Genomic DNA, 18,393 nt, shown 5'->3' with positions numbered 1-18,393 from the left:
TCTAATGCAATGGAAAGGTAGAAAGGCTTAGAATCTGTCTGGTCTTTACATGGGAAAGGACTGCAATCTTCTGCTACTCAGACCTTCTGCTCAAAGCTGAACCTCCTTTCTCCAGAGGCAAGACTACAATTTTCTTTTTCTTTTTCTTTTCTTTTTTTTTTTTTTTTTTTTTTTGAGACAGGGTCGCATTATGTCACCCAGGACAGAGTGCAGTGGCACAATCATAGCTCACTGCAGCCACAAAGTCCTGGCTCAAGCAGTCATCCTGCCTCAGCCTCCCCAGTAGCTGGGACTACAGGCACATGCCACCACACCTGACTACAATTTTCTTTTATTCAGCATTTTCCAAATAGTTGCCAGTGAACTTGTAATATTTTTTGTCATCGAGAAAAAGTTATTTATTTTTCTGAGACAGGGTCTCATTCTCTTGCCCAGCCTGTGTACAGTGGTACGATTACAGCTCACTGTAGCCTCAATCTCCTGGGCTCAAGCAATCCTCCTACCTCAGCCTCCCGAGTAGTTGGTAACACAGGTGCAGACCACCATACCTCACTAATTTCTTATTTTTTGTAGAGATGGGGTCTCACTATATTGCCCAGGTTAGTCTCAAGTTCCTGGGCTCCAGCAATCTTCCCACCTCAGCCTCCCCAAGTGCTGGGATTACAGGCATGAGCCACCACATCCAGCTATTTTTTAAAAAAAGTAATATTATATCAAGTTTCCCAGAGCAATTAAATTCCACCCCACCCACGTCTCTGGCCCATGGAGCAAAGGTTCAGTGTGGGAAAGCTCTGTGGAAAGCAGCCATCTTGGATAAGCCAGTTGCCTCCCCACAGGAAGAGGAAGGAGCTTTCTTCTTGCCTGGCCAACCAGCAGTCATAAAAGGATGCATCTTACTGATGTGGGCTAAATCAGAAATCCCTCACCCAGCAGCAGGGACACCAGTTTAGGGCAGGAAAGGAGAGGGGAGCCAGTGCTGAGCTGAATGGTGAGAGTTCTAAGGGTGATGGAAACCCACTCGATGTCCACAATGTTCCCCTGGCACTGAGGGGAGTGGGCATGAGTGAGTTGGTTCAGGGATCAGGACCTCTCAGACCTTGGCAGGAGGTGAACTGGTTTACTTCTACTAAGAGGTGAGGGCAGGGGCAAAGCCTGGGTCTCCTGTCTCTGAAAGAGTCTGGGGTCACCTGAGGGCTGCGGTTGGGACTCATTCATCTCTGCATCCCTGCACCTGGGCACCCAGCCCTGGCACCAAGCTACACTGCTTGTTTTTCTTTCCTGAAATGTACTATGCAGTCTTACCTCCAGGCCACTGGACTTGGCTCTCTCTCTTCCCAAAACCCCTTTCTCGCATATCTTCATATAGCTGGCTCCTTTCTGTCATTCACATCTGCTGTTCCCCTGGTTCCTCTTCAAAGTGGCCTGCCTTCCCTCATCACCACGGGTGAGGAGTCCCTGGGGCACTCTCTATTGTGTTACCTTTGTGTATTACCTTCAGAGCCCTGAGCAGTTTGTGAAATGATCTCTGTGTTAGATTGCATAATCCAAAGGTGGCCACTATAATATCTCCCATTCCACACGCTATTCCAGAACCTCACCACTCCCCCATGAGGTGGAGTCTGATTCCGCCCCACCTTGAATCTGCATCAGCTTGTGACTTGCTTCTGACCAAAGTGACTTTGGAAGCTGGGACAGAAAAAGCATAGCAGCTTCCACCTAGTTCCCCGGGATACTTGCTTTTGGAGCTCTCAGTCACTGTGTCAGAATCCAGCTGCCATGCTGTGAGGAAGCCCAAGCCACACGAAGAGGCTGAGTATAGCTGCTCCAATTGACAGCCCCAGCTGACTCCCAGGATTAACAGCCAGATACGTAAATATGGTTGCCTCCCCACCCATGACTCCAGTCCCCAGCCATCCCGGAGCAGAGACAAGTCACCCCCACTATGCCCTGACCAAATTCCTAACCCACAGAATGTGTGAGCATGGTCAAATATGTTAGCCTTCCATATAGGTGAGTTCCACATCCATGGATTCAACCAACCTCAGATCGAAACTATTGGAAAAAAATTTAAAAAATAACACACCAAGTATAAAAAACACACATAAAAACAATACAGTATAATTAGTTACATAGCACTTACATTGGATTGGGTATTATAAGTAATCTAAAGATGATTTAAAGCACACAGTGTGTGGGTTATATGCAAACACTACACCATTTTATATCAAGGACTTGGCATCCTTGGATTTTGGGATCCAAGGTGGGATCCTGGGACCACTCCCGCCCAGAGACAGAGGGATGGCTCTAGTTGTTTGAAGCAAAACTTAGTAGTTTTGGAGTAATTTGTTACACAGAAGTAGTAACAAGAACAATATTTACTTATTGTCTGTCTCTTCCCACTAAAATGTGGGCTCCATGAAAGCAGGGAACTCTTATGTCTTGGTCCTTCCTGTATCCACAGTGCCCTGTACACAGAAGGTACTCAATAATTAGCAGTTGTATAAGTGGAAGAACCTGAATTTGGGAAACAATAGTGACTGTGTTGCATAGTTTCTTTTTTTAATTTTTTTGTGTGTGTGTGTGTGACAGAGTCTCACTCATTCTGTTGCCCAGGCTGGAGTACAGTGGTGCGATCTCGGCTCACTGCAACCTCCGCCTCCTGGGTTCATGCAATTCTCCTGCCTCAGCCTCCTGAGTAGCTGGGACTACAGGCACACACCATCATGCCTGGCTAATTTTTGTATTTTTAGTGGAGACAGGGTTTCACCACATTGGCCAGGCAGGTCTCGAACTCCTGACCTCAAGTGATCCACCCGCATCAGCCTCTCAAAGTGCTGGGGTTACAGGTGTGAGCCAGCATACCCGGCTGATGTTGCATAGTTTCTGATTTATGTAACACAGCACATAGTTATTGTACACCTACTATGTGTCAAGCAAGTCGCCAGGGACTAGGCACACTGTGGGTTAGCTTTCTATTCCTGTGAAATCCTATCACAGGGACACTAGTGAGGACCCCCAAAGAAACGGAAGCCCCCTCCCCACCTCTCGTTATTTGCCTGTCTAAAAGGCTGACTTTTCAAAAACTCTAGAGTTATGATTGCCAAATCCAGCCAGCCCACATCTGGGGGTATATTTAATTATCCCCGGGTGTGGCTCTTTTCCATCCACAGCTCAGTCACTTGTACTCTGGCCTCTCACTAGGCGAGCGGATGACTCCAGACAGGGACCATGTGGCAGGAAGGCTGCCTGGTTCTGCACATCTGGCCCCTTCCCGGGGGGTTCCTCCCCAACAGCTGTCCTCCTCGGGCTCCCTCGCCAAGCAGAAGGCCAAGCTTTCAAGCTCTAAAAGTAATTCTGGCAGGGGTGCTGCAAGCTGGGAGGGAGGCTTGCGGGATGCGCCTCCAGGTTTAACCACTTAATCCCCAAAGTACCTGCCAAGAACCAGTTAGCATGTCTGGCTGGCGGGCCATGCCGTCATTAATTCATTAAAGCAGGCTCCCGCTGGCCCATTATCTTCCTTGCCACTGACCACGTCGCCTTATGGGCCTGCGGAGTCCCCCTCTCTCCCCTTCCCCTGCTCCCAAGGCAGGATTCTAACCAGCCCTGGCCCCGACTCCCAGGCAGATTCCTCTGCTCCATTCTCTCTCCCTCCCTGCCCCCTCCCCAGGCACGCTTCTCCCTCCCTCGCTCCCACGCCTCCGCCAGCCAGCGCTCACCATAAAGCGTCTTTTGTTCCCTCTCTCCTGTATCTTTGAGTATTGACTGGTTAAATCATACCCATCCTCCTCCAGGCCTCCCCAGCCTCAGAGGAGCCTCCCCTGGGGCTCTGGAAGAAAGGGAATTTCACTTGTGCAGGAATTCACTGTGCACCAACCCGGTCTGTTTACTGCCCCTATCTCCTCTTCCCCTACAAGTGATGGGGTAGGGGGGCGCTGTGTGCCCTCAAAGACAGAAGCTCCAATTCCACTGGGGATCACTTAGGTGGATGCTCTCTGCCTCGGCTTCCCCTTTGAAATAAAAGGAATGACACTGACCATTTCATGACATTCTCTGTTGAGTGAAGTTAAGAGACAGACACTGCACTGGACTTTTTTGAGACAGAGTCTCACTCTGTCGCCTAGGCTGGAGTGCAATGGTGTGATCTCAGCTTACTGCAACCTCTGCCTCTGGGACTCAAGTGATCCTCCCACCTCAGCCTCCCCAGTAGCTGAGACTACAGGTGCACACCACCATGCCCAGCTAATTTTTTTTTTTTTTTGGTACAGACAAGGTTTCACTATGTTGCCCAGGCTGGTCTTGAACTCCTGGACTCAAGTGATCCACCCACCTTGGCCTCCCAAAGTGCTGGGATTACAGGACTGAACCACTGGCCCAGCCTGCACTGGACATTTTAAATGAATGTTCTCTTATCATTCTCCCAATAACCCTGGAAGGATACAGCTCCAGTTTACAGATAAAGGTGCAGAGGTAATGGTTCTTTCTCAAGGTCATGCTGTCAGCAAATGGCTGGGCACTTAAGAGTCTCTTAACCATTATTCTCTCCTGACCCTTCTGGCACCAACTTCCCAGGAGGGCAGGTAGGAGTGGTGTGGAATGGCCAGCGATAATAATGGTAAAATGTTGACTACCTTGGGAAAGTGATAGTAAATGCACAATAATCATGATGGCTCACATGTATATCCACTGTTCTAGAGCTTTCCGTGTATGAATTCATTTAACCCCCTTAATAATGTGCCTATGCATTAAGTACTATTATTGTCCCCATTTTACATATGGGAAAACTGAGTCTTGGGTTTTTGTTTCTGTTTCGTATTTTTTTTTTAAAGGATGACTTCTGATAAAAGTATTGCTGGCTTGCAGTAGAGACTCAAAACAAGTATGCTGGATATATACATATATATATGTGTATATACACATATATGTTTTAAATTATTATTGAGATGGAGTCTCGCTCTGTCGCCCAGGCTGGAGTGCAGTGGTGTGATCTCGGCTCTTCTTGGCTGACTTCTTGGCTGACTGCAACCTCCGCCTCCCGGATTCAAGCGACTCTCCTGCCTCAGCCTCCCGAGTAGCTGGGATTACAGGTGTGCACCACCATGCCCAGCTAATTTTTGTATTTTTAGTAGAGATGGGGTTTCACCATGTTGGCCATGCTGGTCTCAAACTCCTGACCTCAGGTGATCCACCTGCCTTGGCCTCCCAAAGTGCTGGAATTACAGGTGTGAGCCACCCTGCCTGGCCTGTATGTTGAAAATATTGATTCTGCATATAGCTGAGCACACCCTTAAAACCTACGGGAATTGAAAGTGGTAGTTCCCACCCTATATGGCTGGCACAGGCCTCCCTCAAATACCTAAGGTACAGCTGTGAACATTCCCCTATTAGGATAGGGAAAGTGGAGAGCACCCCATATCCAGCATAGAACGCAACAAACTGTCTTCCTCCAGTGAATTTTCCTTCCCTTTTACTTAACTTACCAGAGCTGGGAAAAAATGGGTTTCCCCAAATTAAACCAAAAGCACAAGAAAGGCCGGAGCGGCTGGTATTCTGAGGTCAGATGTAGGCTGCAGGGAGAGAACTCGGGGAGCCGGAGCTCGGGGAACCCGGCCTGGGAGTGCATTAAGGCGGGTGGTGAGCAATTCTACGGGTGTCCCGAGGGTATGAGGGGCGGCGCTGGAGGGAAGCGGTGCGGGGCATCCTGAGGTCACGGCGTCAGGGGCTGCAGAACCCTGGAGGGTGTGGCTGCAGGGGACGCCCGGGCGGGACAAGGCAGGTAGGAGAAGAACCCAGAGGTGTGGGAAGAGGGTGTCTCAGAGTCAGGGCGCAGCATGGAAGTAACTCTGGGGTAGAAGCCGAGGGGGGGCGGGAGAAATAAGCTCCACAGAGACAATAACCTGCTGCTGCCCCTCAACACCGACTCAAAACAGCGAAACTCCTGGCCGCCGCCCTCCCCTGCAGCGCAGTCCCGTTACCCAACTCCTCCCCTGCGCTCTGGCGCAGAGCAGCGCACTCTGCCCGCCCCGCCCGCAGCCTCCCCTTCCAGGCCCCGGGAGCGTTCCCACCCCGACACTCACACACCGGCAAACAGGAACACACAGTCAGGCTCCGGCCCGGAGTCCTCGGCCTCTCGGGAGGGGCACCCGACATCCCGCACGCCTGGTCCCTGGAGGGGAGAGCTTTTCCAATCTCCTGGACGACAGAACCAGAGAAAGCCGTGTCCCAGCCCTCTCTCCACAGTTCTATTTGATTTTACTCCCTTCCTCTCTTTCCTTCTCATTCACTTTTCAATTGTCTTGCAACTTGTTCTCCACGCAGTCTCTCTTTTTCTCTATCCTCCCCAAACTTCTTGTCCCTCCCCATCTCGTCGCTTGTTTTTTCTCTCCCTCTTCACCCACTTTTTTTCTGCCTCTTCCCAAATTCCACGCTTTGGGCTTCGCGTCTGTCGCTCAACTTCCTTTTTCTGCTCCCCGCGATCCATCCAAAATGTTCTTCCTGTCCCTGGGATTGGGCAGCCTCAGCCTGGCCCCTTTCAGTCGCGGGAGCCCCTGGCCTCTCCAACAGGAGAGGGAGAAGGCGGGGAGAAGTGGATGGGAACCCCGGCGCCCGGGAGCCGGGCGGAGAGCGCCCCGAAGCGCGCACTTCTCTTCGCCAGCGCCCGGGCTGCGCGGGCCCACGCGACATCTGTCGCCTGCGGTCCCGGCTCACACCCCGCGCACCCCCGCAGCTCCCTGGGCGCTGCCACCCCCCACGCTCCGGCTGCCGCCTTTCCCGGCGGGCGCAGACGCTCGGGCCTCGCCTTCAGGCGCCGCTCCAACTTCCCAGGGTGTCTGCGGCGCGCGGTGGGGCTCGGCGGCGGGGACCCAAGGACAGCTGGCTATGTCACCTTCGATCTTCACCTTCCGGCCCTGGACCCATCTATGGTGGGCTCAGCCTGATTCTCTCTCCCTCATTCTCTGCAGCGCTCCTCGCTACTCCAGGATCCAGAGTAGTAAGACGATGCTTACACTGTGTGCTTCCTCAAAGCGCCTAGCAGTGCCAGGCGCACGGTGAGGGCACAATGATTCCCCCACCCCAAGAGCCTAGTACCTTCCTGCCACTGATACCAACCACACTAGGCGCTCAATACCCACTTCCCGTCCTAAGTTCTCAACACATGACCTCCCTAAACAGTGCCTAGCACCCCGAAGGAGCTCTGTAAATGTTCCTTCCTTAAGGCTTCCCATTGGAGTTTTCCCTGAAAGCCCCCTATTCCAGCCCACCCCGAGGGCGTCTCATTCCCATCGCAGCTACAACCGTCTGGGGAGAAGGAAGCCGAACTCCTTAAACAGGACACCTCACTTGAGAAGGAGCGAAGTTGGCAGGGCAGAGGAAAATTGCAAATGCGCGGAGCCTGGGAAGAAAGATTGGGCCAGCCAGAAACCTGGACGGGGAGGAAGTCTCGAGATGCACTTGGGGTGCCAGAGAATGGCGATCAGAGATTGGAGAAGTGACACTTAGGGAGAAGAGGTTGAGAGCAAGGGTGATGGAGACGGTGGCGACTCAGGAACGGCAAGAGGCTTGCTTGTAAGGGGACCGGGGACCTTTCTTGGAACTGTTATAGATTTTAAGTATTTGGCGTGGCTTACAACCACATTGTCATAGCAAGCACACTTTTTACTTGCATTGTGTGTTTATTGGTGGGGCTGGTGGGGATTATGGAGGCTGAAGTCCTCCGCAAGCCACTGAGCTATAAGTGAGTAGCAAGATGCGCTTAAGGACTCGGAGAGATGGGGGCAGAAACGGTGGACCTGACACTTGGAAGGAAACACTGGGGACTGGGTAGAAGAGGAGGGGCAGAGATGCTTGCAAGAGAAGAGAACGCAGGAAGAAGAAGGGAAAAGAAGAAAGCCAAACTTGCCACTCTCCCGCTCCCGGGCCAGCCCAGCGTCTCCAGTGCCCAGCTGCCGCGCCCTGGCTCTCGCTCGCTCGCTCGCGTACCTGTTGCTCGCTCCGGCTGGGTCTCGGCTCCGGCCCCACCAAGAAGCCCGGCGTTCCTACAAGTTCCGCCTGCCGAGCAGCCAGGCCGCCAGCGCCGCCACCTGCGCGGCCGCGCACAGCCAGGGCCAGTAGGTGGGGAGCGCGCCGGGCGCCGGCGCCCTCCGGCTCCGCGCGCGGCGCCGCCACATGGTGCGCTGGTGCAGCTCGTCGCCTAGCGCCTTGAGCCGGGCGGCGGTGAGCTGCGCGGCGGACGAGCGCAGCCCCAGGCGACCCGCGCTGCAGGCGCACACGGCCGGGGGGCCGCGGCCGCGGTGCAGGGGACACGGGCACATGACCGCTGGCCTAGCTCCCGCCCCGCGCTCGGGCCGCCCCTCGCCTCCTCTCCCTCCGGCCTCTGCGCCCGCTGCCGCCGCGCTCCAGCCGCCGGGGGCCTCCCCTGGACACCAAGTTTCTCCTTGTGTTGTGCGTTTGTTGTGCTGACGGCGCTATTATTAATTAAAGTGTCACATGGTGGAGGGGGGCGGGGAGGGGGGTTACATCATCCGGCCCCCGGGGGTTGGGGGGGGGCTGCAGGCAGAAGAAACCGAGAGGTAACTTTTAACCCTAGCGGCGCCGGCAGCGAGGGGGCGCGAGGTTTGGGAGACTGGGAGCGCGGCGCGGGGCGACGCGAGAAGGCGCCCCGCAGCGGAGGTCCCGGGCTTTGGGGGTCTCGGGGGACCCCCGCGGAGGCGAGGAGCGCGAGGGAAGGTTGTTCTCCTTCCCCTTTTCCTGAATTCAGCTCGAGTTCCGATTTGGCGAGGGAAGAAGGCTTGTTTGCCGTTTTGGATGAAGCTGATGCTGAATTCGGCTGCATTATTCAAAAATATTCCGAGGCTGTTGTTTTGTTTGGGGGAGGTGGGTGGATTCAAAATCTTATGGAAGGGCCCAGAGTACAACCAACTTGCCTCGTTTCAGGTCTGACTTGGCACCTGTAGGCTTTCCGCCTGACCCTAACATGCCCCCAGCGCCTGGCTAGAAACCCTGACGTAGGCGTGGTGGGAGGCTGGATGGACGGAGGCATTCTTGCTGCCCAGCACCCGCACCCAAAGACCCTCACAAGGGGCTTTCTAAAGGGAAACTTCTTGTCTGCTTTCTTTGTGAACATTATTTTCCTGATGGGCTTACAGTTTTCTGCGACGATCCCGATTTAATGCGCAGTGGAGACCCTAAGGGGTCGGCGAGAGGAGGGGCGCGGGGGACTTTAATTCCCGTTTTTCCAACCCGACAGCCACTCCTGTGCACCTCCAGACTGGAGCGTCTGGAGTTGTCACAGCCAGTGAAGGTTTGGGTGGGCTGGGCGGCTCTCAGGATTCTGTGGGGGAGAATGAAACCTGCGATCTTAAATCGACTGGGATTCAGACAACTTTGGGATTCAGACGATGGGGATGAGTCCAGAGATGGCTCCAAGTTGGGAGACTGGAACCTGCTGAGGAAGCTTCCATTCTTCCCTTCCCACCGCAGAGTAGAACCAAGATTCTTCAAGTCTGTGAACTTAGTTTTGGTCTGAATTGATCAGGAGGAGAAATGTCTCTTTTGGCCCACAGCGTGGTGAAATGACAACAAAGTCAGGGCTCAGAGCCCACAACACTGTGTGATTCTGGTGGCCTTATCCCTCACCCAGCTCCAATTATTCTAGGCTTCATAATGGCCAAGACTTACTGCGCACCTTCTATGTCTGGCACCTGTAGGCTTTGGGCGCCCTTGCCTCTGCTCCCTAAAGGTAAATCTCCCAACAATTCTACATGCAATTACTATAATATTTCAAAGATGAGGAAGCTGAGGCACAGGTAGGTAAGGCCTCTTGCCCTAGCTCACAGAGTAGCTAAGAATGAAACCGGCATCTGAACTAGGGCAGTATGCCGCAGGCTCTAAGCTCTGAACCACGGTTTTATACTGCCCCCTGTAATCTGGGAATAATAATACCTCCATCCCAGGATTGGGGCAGAGATTAAATGAGAGAAATGTGTGCCAAGCACCTGGCACTCAGTGGGCCCTGGATAGACCTTGGTTCCCTTTGCTTCTGGCCAGAACCACTTCCCATTCTCCTGGGACTCACCTCCTTAATCCCCCCTAGTCTTTGCAGAGGGGACCTGATCCATTGCCCGGGTGTAGCGTTCCAAGAATGAAGACACAGTGTCTATTTAAAAAGCCCTTTGGATTTAAATTGAACAATTCCCTCCCCCCCCTTTTTAATCTGCACGCTTTTAACGGCTCACTTCATGGACATTAATTTTAATGGGACGATTATTACCCTGTTTGGAAGCCTGCCCCTCGAAATGCTGGGCTCGCAAGGTGGCGCTGGGTCGGGTCCCAGCAGCTTGGATGTTTTCTGTAGAAGAGGGGGTGCAATCTTGGCCATGGGGATGCAACGTTCAGCAGAGGGGGAAGAGAAGGGGGTGATGAAAAAGTGGGAGAGAAGGAAAGACCTCTCTCTCCCTGACACTCTTAAGTCTGGCAGTCCTTAATTTGCACACATGAGTTATCCTGCGCTATTGGACCACTTACTAACTGAGGAGCGTGGCCTTGAGACGTGGCTTTTTGGAGCCTCCATTCTCTCAGCTGTAAAGTGGGAATAATAAGAGTACCCATCTCACAGCCTAAATGCCAGGAAAGCCCTTACTTAGCACAGTGCCTCCTGGCCCATCATTAGGTTTTTTGTTTTTTGTTTGTTTGTTTTGTTTCTTGTTTGTTTGTTTTTTAGACAGAGTCTTGCTCTGTCACCAGGCTGGAGTGCAGTGGCACGATCTTGGCTCACAGCAACCTCCGCCTCCAGGTTCAAGCGATTCTCCCGCCTTGGCCTCCTGAGTAGCTGGGAGTACAGACACCCGACACCACACCCAGCTTATTTTTGTATTTTTAGTAGAAATGGGGTTTTGCCATGTTGGCCAGGCTGGTCTCAAACTCCCAACCTTCAGTGATCCTCCTGCCTTGGCTTCCCAAAGTGCTGGGATTACAGGCGTGAGCCACCATGCCCGGCCCCATCATTAGCATTTAATAAATGTTGACTACTGTTAATATTTTAGAGTGGATCATGTAGTTGTCAGATAGTGTACTTTGAAGAATGTTGGGGATCCACACCCTCAAATATATGATTCCCCTATTGTGAATTGGTGATTCCATTGCTGATATTAAGCATTGCCCAGAGAAAGCAAATTCTTTGGGAGGGTACCATGTCTCCTAGCACTTTTTAAATTGTCTTAATTTTTATTTAAAAAAAATTTTTTTAAAGATGGTGTCTCTCTCTGTGGCCCAGGTTGGAGTGCAGTGATGAGATCATAACTCACTGCAGTCTCCAACTCCTGGGTTCAAGCAATCCTCCTGCCTCAGCCTCTGGAGTAGCTGGGACCACAGACACACACCACCACACCTGGCTAATTAAAAAAAAATTTTTAAGAGAATTTTTTTGGGTCTTGCTATGTTGCCTAGGCTGGTCTTGAACTCCTGGGCTCAAGTAATCCTCCCACCACAGCCTCACGAGTGGCTAGAACTAGAGGCGTGCACCACCATGCCAAGCTTCTCCTAACAGTTCAGTAAAAATAAGTTGTCGATTTCAACGTTTAACTTAATAAACACTTATATAGTGCTTGCTCTGTGCCAGGTGCTGTTCTAAGTTCTCTAGTCACATAACTCCTTTAATTCCCCTAATAACCCTATGAGACAGCTACTATTGTTAGCCCAGTGTTACGTATGCACAAACCAAGGCAGAGGGGTTAAGTAACTCATCCAAAGTCACACACCTGCCACGCCCCAGAGTTTCAGCCCTTTAGAATTAGGGTGACAAATGGTGACTGGGGACTTGGGAAGAGGGAGGGAGGCTGTTGTGGGATGAATTCTGTCCCCCCCGCCGCCGCTCCACCCCAAATTAATAATCCCTGGAACTTCAAAATGTGACTATATTTGGAGATAGCATCTTTAAGTAATTAAGTTAAAATGAGGTCATTAGCATGGACCTGAATCCATTATGACTGGTGTCCTCATAAGAAGAGGAAATTAGGACACAGACAGAGACACAGACACACAGAAAGAAGACCATGTGAAGACAAAGGAAGAAGGCATCTACCAGCCAAGGAGAGAACCTAGAACAGGTCTTTCCTTCACAGCTCTCAGAAGGAACCAACCCTGCCCGGGCCTGGTGGCTTACACCTGTAATCCCAGCACTTTGGGAGACCCAGGCAGGTAGATTGCTTGAGCACAGGAATTCAAGACTAGCCTGGGCAACATGGTGAAACCCTGTCTCTACAAAAAAAAAAAAATAGCTGGCATGGTGGTGTGCACCTGTGGTTCCCAGCTACTCAGGCGGCTGAGGTGGAAGGATTGCTTGAGCCCAGGAAGTCAAGGCTGCAGTGAGCCGAGATCATGCCACTGTGTTCCATCCTGGGTGAGAGAGTGAGGAGTGAGGCCCTGTCTCAAAAAGAAAAAAAAAAGAAAAGAAAAAAAAAAGGAACCAACCCTGTCAACTCATTGAACTTGAACTTCCAGCCTTTAGAACTGTGAGAAAATAAATTTTTGTTGTTTAAGCCCCTGAGACTGTGGCATGTTGCTATGGCACCCCTAGCAAACAAACATAGAGAGGATCAATGTCGTAAACGGGAAGCTAGAAGCAGATGTTTCACCAGACTCTGGCCGCTTTTACTGTGGGGCACATGCGAGGACATTTTTCTGTGTTCTTGGGAAGGATGGGTTCTAGGACTGTTTGCCTGTTCCTCTTTTTTTTTTTTTGAGATGGAGTCTTGCTCTGTCTCCTAGGCTGGAGAGCAGTGATGCGATCTCAGCTCACTGCAACCTCAGCCTCCCTCGTTCAAGCGATTCTCCTTCCTCAGCCTCCCAAGTAGCTGGGATTACAGGTGCCCTCCACCGCGCCTGGCTAATTTTTGTATTTTTAGTAGACACGGGGTTTCACCATCTTGGCCAGGCTGGTCTCGAACTCCTGACCTTGTGATCCACCTGCCTCGGCCTTCCAAAGTGCTGGGATTACAGGCGTGAGCCACAGCGCCCGGCCCCTGCCTGTTCCTCTTCTTCCTCATTGGTGTCCTGTTGGAGATCTTTAAGGGAGGAAGAGTTTTAGGAGATTATTTTGGAAAACAGTTTGTGGAACTCCAATTGATCATACAGGGAAAACTTTTCTACCAGTTGCAAAAAATGCAACCTCTTTCTCATGAAGTAAAGAAATGGGACAGGCTTTCTAGTCCATGAATGTTTCCTGTGGTCTCCCAGCTTAAAACCAGGCACACAGCAGGCACTCAAACTTTTTTTGAAATAAAGACTCAGGCTGGACTCAGTGGCTTACACCTGTAATCCTAGCACTTTGGGAGGCTGAGGTGGGCAGATTGCCTGAGCTCAGGAGTTTGAGACCAGCCTGGGCAACATGGCAAAACCCTATCTCTACTAAAAATACAAAAAATTAGCCGAGTGTGGTGGTATGCACCTGTACTCCCAGCTACTCAGGAGGCTGAGGCACGAGGATTGCTTGAACCTGGGAGGCTGAGGTTGCAGTGAGCTGAGATTGCACCACTTCATTCCAGCCTGGGGAATAGAGTAAGACTCTGTCTCAAAAAAAAAAAAAATTAAAAAAAAAGAAGTAAAGACTCAATGAATGAATGAACAAATAGTAACCATCCTGATTTGTCTTTCTCTTTTCCTTTTTTTTTTTTTTGACATGGAGTCTCACTCTGTTGCCCAGGCTCAAGTGCAGTGGCGTGATCTCAGCTCCCTGCAACCTCTGCCTCCCAGGCTCAGGTGATCCTCCTGCCTCAGCCACCCAAGTAGCTGGAATTACAGGTGTGCTCCGCCATGCCCAGCTATTTTAGTAGAGACGGGGTTTCACCATGTTGCCCAGGCTGGTCTCAAACTCAAGTGATCCACCTGCCTCGGTCTCCCAAAGTGCTGGGATTACAGGCGTGAGCCACCACTCCTTACCTGTCTTTCTCTCTTTCAAACATATGCAGTGATATATGTACAATCGTTATGATCAAGTGTGTGTGTGTGTGTGCGCGCGTGCATGTGTGTGGATTCTTTCCCTAAATTATTCTCTTAACTCCTACAGAAATCAGTACTCAAGTGTATTGAACAGGAAGGGGTTGGGTATTTCCTTTCTTTAATTAAAACAATAATTATCTATCCTGGTGTTTGAGACCGAGTGAGCCTTACCTTATGGTGTTTTAATTTGTGTGGCTTGGTGGAGTGGTAAATGAATGAACAGCTGTTGACTCCTCCAAACAGCTGTGTTTCCTGAAGCTATGCATTAAAGCCAGGGCCAGATTCAATGCCAGGAGCCTGCTTGGTGAACAACAGAGTTCTTGAATTGAAATCAGAGATATAGCAGAGTTTGACACTTGGAGCCAGAGAGACCTGGGTTTGAACCCTAGTCCCACCATGCAATAGTTGGGTACCTGGGGCATATTTTCCACCTCTCCGAGCCTCCACTTTCCCATCTGCAAAATGGGACTAATAATCCTAGTACCTTCCTCATTGTGTTGTGAGGAGGATTAAAAAGAGAGAATGTCTGTCAAGTGTTTAGCAAAGTAGTTGGCACTCAATAAATATTAGTTATGGTCTTTGTTGATATCTCAGGATTATTAAGCAGCCACTTGAGAAACAGAACAGGGACCCTGACCCAAGCCCACTGGGAAAACATGAGGATTCAGATTTCAGTGAGTACCTTATTCAATTACATCATAGCTATTCCCAGGAAAGTTTCCCTCCATCCAATAGACCCAGATCAGGACAGCGCTAATTTCTCACATTTACCCTATTTAACCCTCGCATACCTGAAAAAAAAATGGGGCAACCCCTTCTCCAGGGACCTCCTTGTAATTCATTTGATACCTCTCCCCTAAGGGTCTTGTTGTTGTAAGCGAATGGAGAGGAGCAGATGAATGTCCACAGCAGGCGAGAAAAAATTAACCAGCCTGTAATTATAGTCTCATCAATACTTTAAGTGTAAAGGGTAAACCTCACTTAAATAAAACCTAATTCCTTGATTACTGGAGTCACAAGAGATAGGGCTGATTAAACCTGCACCTCTGCTGTGAAAATCTAGTCATATTGTCCTTTGCTCAGGCAATAATCACTTTATTCAAGGCAACTGAGCTCAGTTTAAACACGCGAATCACTAGACTTGAAATTATACTGATGAGAGTGTAAATGAGGATAAATGCTGGAGAGCATTTTGGCAGAGCTAGAAAAAATGAAAACGCACATGCCCTATGACCTGGTGATTTCACTTCCAGCTATTTACTCTAGATCAGCGGTTCTCGATGGAGGACAACTTTGCTCCTCAAGAGACATTTGGCAATGTCTAGAGACATTTTTGGTTGTTAAAACTGAGGAATGTTATTGACATCTAGTGGGTAGAAGCCAGGGATGCTGCTAAAATCTTACAGGGCACAGACAACCAAAAATTACCTGGCCCAAAATGTAGTGACAGTTGTCAGAATCAAAATGGAGTTGCTAATGTTAAGAAAACCCTGACACGGCCAGGTGTGGTGGCTCACGCCTGTAATCCCAGCACTTCGAGAGGCCAAGGTGGGTGGATCACTTGAGGTCAGGAGTTCAAGACCAGCCTTGCCAACATGGTGAAACCCATCTCTACTAAAAATACAAAAATTAGCAGGACGTGGTGGTGCACACCTGTAATCCCAGCTACTGGGGAGGCTGAGACAGGAGAATTGCTTGAACCCAGGAGGCAGAGGTTGCAGTGAGCCAAGGTCGTGCCATGGCACTCCAGCCTGGGTGACAAAGTGAGATTCTGTCTCAAAAAAAAAAAAAAAAAGAAAGAAGAAAAGAAAAGAAAACCCTTACAGGACTACTTGAGGGTAGAGGTTGGGAGGAGGGAGAGGATCTGAAAAAAAAAACTATTAGGTACTAGGCTTAGTACCTGGGTGATGAAATAGTCTGTACAACAAACCCCCGTGACACGAGTTTACCTATATAACAAAACTGCACATGTACCCCTGAACCTAAAATAAAAGTTAAGAAAAGTAAACCTTGACAGATAGAGCCAGGAAAGGCCATGCAGAGAAGGTTCTCGTGCTTGTATGCCTGATAACAAAAATGATCATAGAAGCCTGCAAAAACCACAGCCTTGCACAAGGCCTTTTGTGTAAGAACATCACAACCTTACACAAAAAAATACTCCTGCAGGGACATCTGCCCAGCAACTGCCTGTACAACTTTGGACTGGTGTCACTCTTGTTATTAATCTTTGTAGCCAAGGATAATTATTTCTAAGCAATTATGTAATCCTCCTCATGTTTTCTTCCTTGAAGAACTCTTGTCTTCTTTTACCTCTCTGCATGTGCACATAGTTTACTATGCCATGCATATTTTCATTACAATGCATTGCTCCCAAAAAACATCTTTTCTTGTAGAGAGAGCCTCTCTCTGTTTGTTATTTAAGTTGACAATGTCGATAGTGCTGACTGTGAGGTCCGGTGCGGTGGCTCACACCTGTAATCCCAACGCTTTGGGAGGCCGAGGTGGGTGGATCATCTGAGGTCAGGAATTCAAGACCAGGCTGACCAACATGGAGAAACCCCGTTTCTACTAAAAATACAAAATTAGCCAGGCATGGTGGTGCATGCCTGTAATCCCAGCTACTCGGGAGGCTGAGGCAGGAGAATCGCTTGAACCCGGGAGGCAGAGGTCGCTGTGAGTTGAGATCGCGCTGTTGCACTCCAGCCTGGGCAACAAAAGTGAAACTCCATCTAAAAAAAAATTAATAAATAAATAGTGCTGAGTGTGAGAAACCGTGCCCCAGATATATTAGCTAGTATGCATTTGGCGAAAGTAACAGAAAATTCAACTGGTAGAGCCTTAAATTATAAGAATTTTTATTGTTTACTTGATAAGTCCCGAACAGGGGTTGGCAAACTATAGCCTATGGCCCAATCTGGTCTGCTGTTTGCTTTTGTAATAGATAGATTGATTGTTGATTGATTGATGGGGTCTCACTGTGTCACTCAGGCTGGAGTGTAGTGGCGCAATCATGGTTCACTGCAGCCTCAACTTCCTGGGTTCAAACAATCCTCCCACCTTGATCTTCTGCGTAGCTGGGACCACAGGCGTGCACCACAACACCTGACTAATTGATTTTTATTTTTTGTAGACATGGGGTCTTTCTATGTTGCCCAAGCTGGTCTCAAACTTCTGGGCTCAAGCGATCCTCCCACCTCAACCTCCCAAAGTGTTGGGATTGCAGACATGAGCCACTGCACTCAGTTGTAATGGTTGTGTTGAAACACAGTCATGCTTATTCATTTACATATTATTTTTGGATGCTTTTCTGCTACAACAGTGGAATTGAATAGTTTCAATAGAGATTATATGGCCTGCAAAGCCTAAACTATTTATTATCTGGCCCTTTACAGAAAAAGTGTGCTGATCCCTGCTCCAGGGGAAGGCATGGCCTATCAAGGTTGGGTTTGTGGTGCAAATATCTCACCAAAGATCAGACTGTGCCTGTGCTTCCACTCCGTCACCCTTAGTATGTTGGTTTTAGTCTTCAGGCTTATTGCCTCGTGGCAGCAAGATGGCTGCCACAGCTCCAGCTATCACATCCTCGATGCAAAAGGAGAGAGAAGGAAAAGGAGAAGATCTCCTTGTGCAGGTCTCTTGTTCAGGGGAGAAAACCTTTCTTAGAAGCCCCCCAGCAGATTTTTCTTAATCTCATTGACCAGCAGTAAATCTCATGCTCATTTCCAGACCAATGGCTGGCAAAAGGTAATGTAATTGTCATGTGTACTAGATCAAATAGTGTCTCCTCCAAAAGTTCTTCTCCACCTGCAACGTGTGGGTGTGACCTTATTTGGAAATCGGGTCTTTGCAGGTGTAATCAAGTTAACATGAGGTCACACTGGATTAGGATGGATCTTAAGCAGTGACTAGTGTCCTTATAAGAAGAGGGGAATTTGGACACAGATATACACAGAGGGGGGACAGCTATGTGAAGATGGGGCAGATTGGAGTTACACTGCTCAAGCCAAGGAACAGCAAGGATTGCCAGCTACCACCAGGAGCTAAAAAAGGCAAAGAAGAACTGTTCCCTAGGGCCTTTGGAAGGTGCATGGCCCTGCTGACATCTTGACTTCAGGCTTCTAGTCTCAAGAACCATGAGAGAAGATATTGTTTCTATTGTTTTAAGCCACCCAGTTGTTGGTAATTTGTTACAGCAGCCTAGAACATGAATATGCCATATGTATTAGGTTGGTGCAAAAGTAATCGCGGTTTTTACCATTAAAAGTAATGGCAAAAATTAGCCATTGGTCTGGAGGTGAGCATGTGACCTATTGCTGGTCAATGAGATTAAGAAAAATCTGCTGGGGGGCTTCTAAGAAAGGCTTTTCCCCTGGACAAAAGACCTACACCAGAAAATCTTTT

At 49.7% G+C, this 18,393-nt stretch overlaps 1 protein-coding gene across 1 annotated transcript; it reads right to left on the bottom strand.

The window, feature by feature from the left end:
* Window positions 1-7,996: 7,996 nt before the first annotated feature.
* On the bottom strand, window positions 7,997-8,309 carry HRK (harakiri, BCL2 interacting protein). Its single transcript, XM_032168583.2, has one exon. It carries the CDS (start codon window positions 8,307-8,309, stop codon window positions 8,034-8,036), a length of 276 nt encoding a protein of 91 aa, XP_032024474.1. The 3' UTR covers window positions 7,997-8,033.
* Window positions 8,310-18,393: the final 10,084 nt, after the last annotated feature.

This window comes from Hylobates moloch, unplaced genomic scaffold, assembly GCF_009828535.3.
Source record: "Hylobates moloch isolate HMO894 unplaced genomic scaffold, HMol_V3 SCAFFOLD_12, whole genome shotgun sequence".
Taxonomy (NCBI): Eukaryota; Metazoa; Chordata; class Mammalia; order Primates; family Hylobatidae; genus Hylobates; species Hylobates moloch.
Note: the sequence above shows the minus strand (reverse complement) of the source record. Positions and strands in the feature narration are given on the sequence as shown.

Coding starts and splice junctions, on each gene's coding strand:
- HRK (XM_032168583.2), bottom strand. CDS start 8,309: ATGTGCCCGTGTCCCCTGCACCGCGGCCGCGGCCCCCCGGCCGTGTGC.